This window comes from Chinchilla lanigera, unplaced genomic scaffold, assembly GCF_000276665.1.
Source record: "Chinchilla lanigera isolate Chin_1 unplaced genomic scaffold, ChiLan1.0 scaffold00126, whole genome shotgun sequence".
NCBI classification, from domain to species: domain Eukaryota; kingdom Metazoa; phylum Chordata; class Mammalia; order Rodentia; family Chinchillidae; genus Chinchilla; species Chinchilla lanigera.
In genome coordinates this window covers 1,768,795-1,773,119 of record NW_004955527.1, presented here as the reverse complement: position 1 = coordinate 1,773,119, position 4,325 = coordinate 1,768,795, and the positions used below count along the sequence as shown (strand labels likewise).

At 48.5% G+C, this 4,325-nt stretch overlaps 1 protein-coding gene across 1 annotated transcript in view; it reads right to left on the bottom strand.

Moving 5' to 3' along the window:
- Nucleotides 1-3,840, bottom strand: part of Sdhb (succinate dehydrogenase complex, subunit B, iron sulfur (Ip)) — a 23,217-nt gene extending 19,377 nt beyond the window's left edge. Inside the window, exon 1 of the mRNA XM_005409822.2 lies at nucleotides 3,622-3,840. Within this exon, the coding sequence (XP_005409879.1) occupies nucleotides 3,622-3,693 (72 nt within the window). The 5' untranslated portion in view covers nucleotides 3,694-3,840. The remainder of the gene's footprint in view (nucleotides 1-3,621) is intronic.
- Between the last annotated feature and the right edge of the window lie 485 nt (nucleotides 3,841-4,325).

Below are 4,325 nucleotides of genomic sequence, written 5' to 3'. Positions count from 1 at the left end.
GAGGACTGAGCTCCATGTTCAGAGGTTGGGATAATGGAAACAGGAAGACAGCCAACAAGTGATGACAAAAACAGACTGGAATGGCCTAGATGAAAGGGTGTTTTGAGGAGGGAGTGATGATAGAGACAAATGCTTCAGAGAAAACAATCACGGAACACAGCTGACCACTGGATTTAATGTGGTAAAGGTTACTAACCTGAACACCAGCGACTGCATGAAGAGGTGATGGTGACAGGTTCTAGAAATAAACTGAAAGTGGATGTGCTGGTGCACACCTGTAATCCTAGCACTTGGGAGGCAGAGGCAGGAGGATCACTGCAAGTTCGAGGCCAGTCTGAGCTACATAGGGAGTTTGAGGCGAGCCTGAATTACATAGTGAGACACTATCTCAAAAAACGAAAACAAACAAATACACAAGGTAATGAAGCTTGGATGGTGAATTCAAACATTTCTTTTGAGAAGTTCTCGTATCTATAAAGATGAGCAGAGAAACAGAAGAGTAGGACATACATTTCCTTTAAAGATGTAAGAAATTATAGCATATTTGTGTACTGAGGGTGATAATCTATTACAGAAGGACAAACTGTAGGGCAGAGAGAACAATTACTGGAGGAATACTTCTTAATAAGCAAGAAAGGGTGGGATTCAGATGGTTTTGGCAGATTTTTCTTTTTTTGAGATAGGGTCTCCCTTTGTACTGCAGGCTGACCTTGAACTCACTGCGATCCTCCTGCCTCAGCCTCCCAAGTGCTGGGATTACAGGGATGTGCCACCTAGATACTTGTGAAGGGCTGGCCAAAGGGACACTGCTTGTTCTCCCACAGCAGGAAGAAAAGAATATGTGGCAGAAGCAGGGAGGTGGCCAAAGTGTGAGGATTCCCTCCTTGTTACCTGCCCAGCAATTTATACTACAAACTCACAGTGGGAGAGAACCATTCAAAGCACTGCTACTTCCTCTGCAAGACTAATGAGTACCGTAGCAGGAGCACATAGGAAAACTTCAGAGCTAATAATTTAAGCAACAAAATCAAGAGCTGGACTGAAGTAGACTGAGAAAGGTTAACTCTGCGTCACACTCAACACTGTTCTTTACTCCTCTGGGGAAGCTTCCTTAGGAAGCAGGGTCTGCACTAGATAAGGCAGATGATAATTCTTTTTTTGGGGGGGGGTGTTTTTTTTTTCCTGGTACCAGGAATCGAACTCATGCCGTCACGCTTGCCAGGCAGGCGCTGTGCCGCTGAGCTAAATCCCCAGCCCCGGCAGATGATAATCTGCAGGCAAGAGAGGAAGATGGAAAACTGGAGAGGAAAAGAGCAAGGAAGTCTGTTAGAGGATAAGCTTGCACAAAACAGAAGGTGCAGGCTGGCTTCGGAGACGTGTGAGTGGCTGTGGCTCATGTTCAAGCTCCAAGACCTACTAGCTGTGTGTTCTTCAGCAAATTACTTAGTCTCTCTCACTCTCCGTTGCGGAGGGGTGGGTAGTGTAACTACCCACTTTACAGGGTAACTGGAGGGTCAGCCTCCTAGCACAGCTCAGAAGTTTCTGTTTTCCAGTACTGGCAGGCAACATTTTCAGTCTGGGTACTGTTCTGCCTGGCCGACAGGTATCTCAAGCCCTGCAAGTCCTAACAGCAATGAGACACACAAATTTAAATACGTGATTCTTGTCCTACAGGAGTTCATAGTCTAGATGAAGAAATAAGATAACACTAATGACATTTAATAAATATTTACAGAATTATGGTCCAGTGTTGCAGACCGCATGCGCAAAAGAGATTCCGAGCCCAAACATGAGTACTATCCACAGGTAACACATCAAGTCATGAATGGATTTTTTTTTTTCTTTCAGAACTGGGTTAGATCCAAGGTCTCAGCACTGAGCTACAGCCCCAGCCCTTTTAAAAAATTTTTATTTGCTAAGTCGCTCAACTGCCCAGACTGGGCTTGAACTTGCAATCCTGCCTCAGCCTCTTAGTGCTGGGATTACAGATGTGCACCACCACACCTGGTTTGTTACTGGATTCTTTTGAGGTGGCTTCTGTGGGTACAAATGCACATTCCTGCAATGTGTGTGGGGTGGGGCTGTCCTTCTATTCCTCTTGTACTCAGGAGACCATCAAAGGCCTTGCCTGAGATCACAACAGTGACCTATAAAGCCAGCCTTTTCTATGGCTCCTTCTTGGCAGAAGGACCTGAACTTCGGACTCCACTCCTTACAACTTTCAACTTAACTGCTTCCTCAGCAGCTATAAAAGGAATTGGTAAACAAGGCCATTAGCAATCATTAATTGAATTCCCAGAGGGCATCAGCTTTGGTAGGCCTTGCTCTTTCCCTAACCCTTCTTTTCAGGAAGAGCTGCAGAAAGTGTGGATGACGTGCTCAAGTTCACACAAGCATGTTGGAGGGTTAAGGTTAGGGCGCAGGCAATGTGCAGTACTGTTAGCAGGCACAGCAGGTACTAAAGAGCCTTTCTCAAATGCCAGAGGGGCAGAGCAACTAGTATTTCTCATATACGAACATACATCAAGATCTGTGCTAAGGAGTTTTTCAGGCATTATGTTAAAAAACTGCCTTCTAGTCGGGAACAGTGGTACATGTAATCTCAACTATTCAGGAGGCTGAGGCAGGAGGACTGCCAGCCTGGGAAATAAATATAGCGTGACTCTGTTTCAAAATACAAAATAATCATCTTTCTGGAGCCTCAGTTTTCAAATCTCGAAAGAAAAGGTAAGTGTTTTGGTTGCCCACCTTAAATGAGTTGCTTGGGAGCCCAATACAGGGAACAGACTTGATGGATCTGTAAATCCTTAGTCCCTTACGCAAACAGTGGTGGTGTCCCTTCTCCTATATGTTCCCATTTAGAACGAGACCAGAAGTGTGTTGTTCCCCGAGGATACAGGATGTGGGAAAACCTGTCACTGATGGCAGTGTAAATAAGAACAGCGCCAAGCCCTGAACCTGTCAATATAATCTCATGCCAACACTGAGGTCGGTTATTATTAAATGCCCTTCGAGGAGGATAAATATCCGCGTAACTGCAGGTGACACTGTTTAAGAAACCTAACCTTTCCTGCGAACCCCAGAGAGTTGAGATCTTTTCCGAGCTGGGTTCGCCCCGACGCATCTTTGGCTTCCCTTAGCGGCGGGTGCCTTTGGCTCCGCGATGCACCATTTCCTCCCTTCCCAGTCCCGGTCTGGCTCTCAACCTTGTACCCGGGAGGAGCGACCTCGCTGCCCAGGTCCCATCCCCGACACTGCGCGTGCTTTCCTTTCCAGGGGCTACAGTCCGATGGCAAAAGGGGCTGGAAGTCCCAATATCTGGGCTTGAGTTCTGGTTACAACTATCACTCTTGCTTACCATGTGACCTTGAGCAATTCAAGTCCCCTCTCTGAACCTCTTTTCTTTTTTCCTTGTGTCTAAAAGATCGACTCCCCCGCAACAGGCTGTGGCGAGGCGCGGGATTGCAGACAGCGATGCTCCACCGCAAAAGCAAAGCACTGCACAGGTGGGAGGAGGTCCTACCTCGCCCTGAGACCTTGCCCTGTGCTCCCTCACTCCGCAGCCCCCTCAATCCAGAAGACCTCTACAACTTTCCTGTCCCCTGTCGCCCCCGGACCAACCTGCAGGCAGGCTCCGCCCAATACTGCGGCCGGGAACCGTCGCTTCAAGGAGACCCCGACCACCGCCGCCATCTTGGCCACTGACGTCAGCCCCAACCCTTAACTCTGAGGTCGCTCTAGGCCCACTTCCCGTCGAACACCGCGGCGCCAGGGGCCCCGCCGGAGGACCCGCTATTCGCATAGGGCCACAGAGTGGGAGGTGGCTTCCGGTTTCTTGGGTGGGCGGAGAAGAGGAGCCGGTCAAACCGAGCATGCGCAGTGGTGGCCGGCATGGCGCCTGCCCGTTTGGCTTCCCGGGTTCTTAAGGTGACCTTCTCGGATGGAAGGGGAGGAGTCCGGGCAGGACGGCCTGAAAAGGGAGGGGCCAAGGCTAATTGGGGGTGGGGCTATAATTTGAATTTCTATTCTGATTTTAACCCCCTTCGCCTTCCCTAGGTTTTGCCAGTCTTATCATTTATCCCTGACTCATTTCTGTTCAGGTTTTACCAGAGTCTCAAGAACTCCTCAGCTGCGGGCAAATTGGGATAGTTGGTGAATGAACTGATTACAGAAATGATAGGCAAAGGTGCCATTCATTCATTGATTCATTCATAAATATGTATGAAGCACCAGCTAGCTATGTAGCAGGCATCATGCCTGTGGGATGCCACAGTGTGTGTGAATTCCCTTTCCAAAAGTGGAGATGGGCAAGTGACAGGGCCATA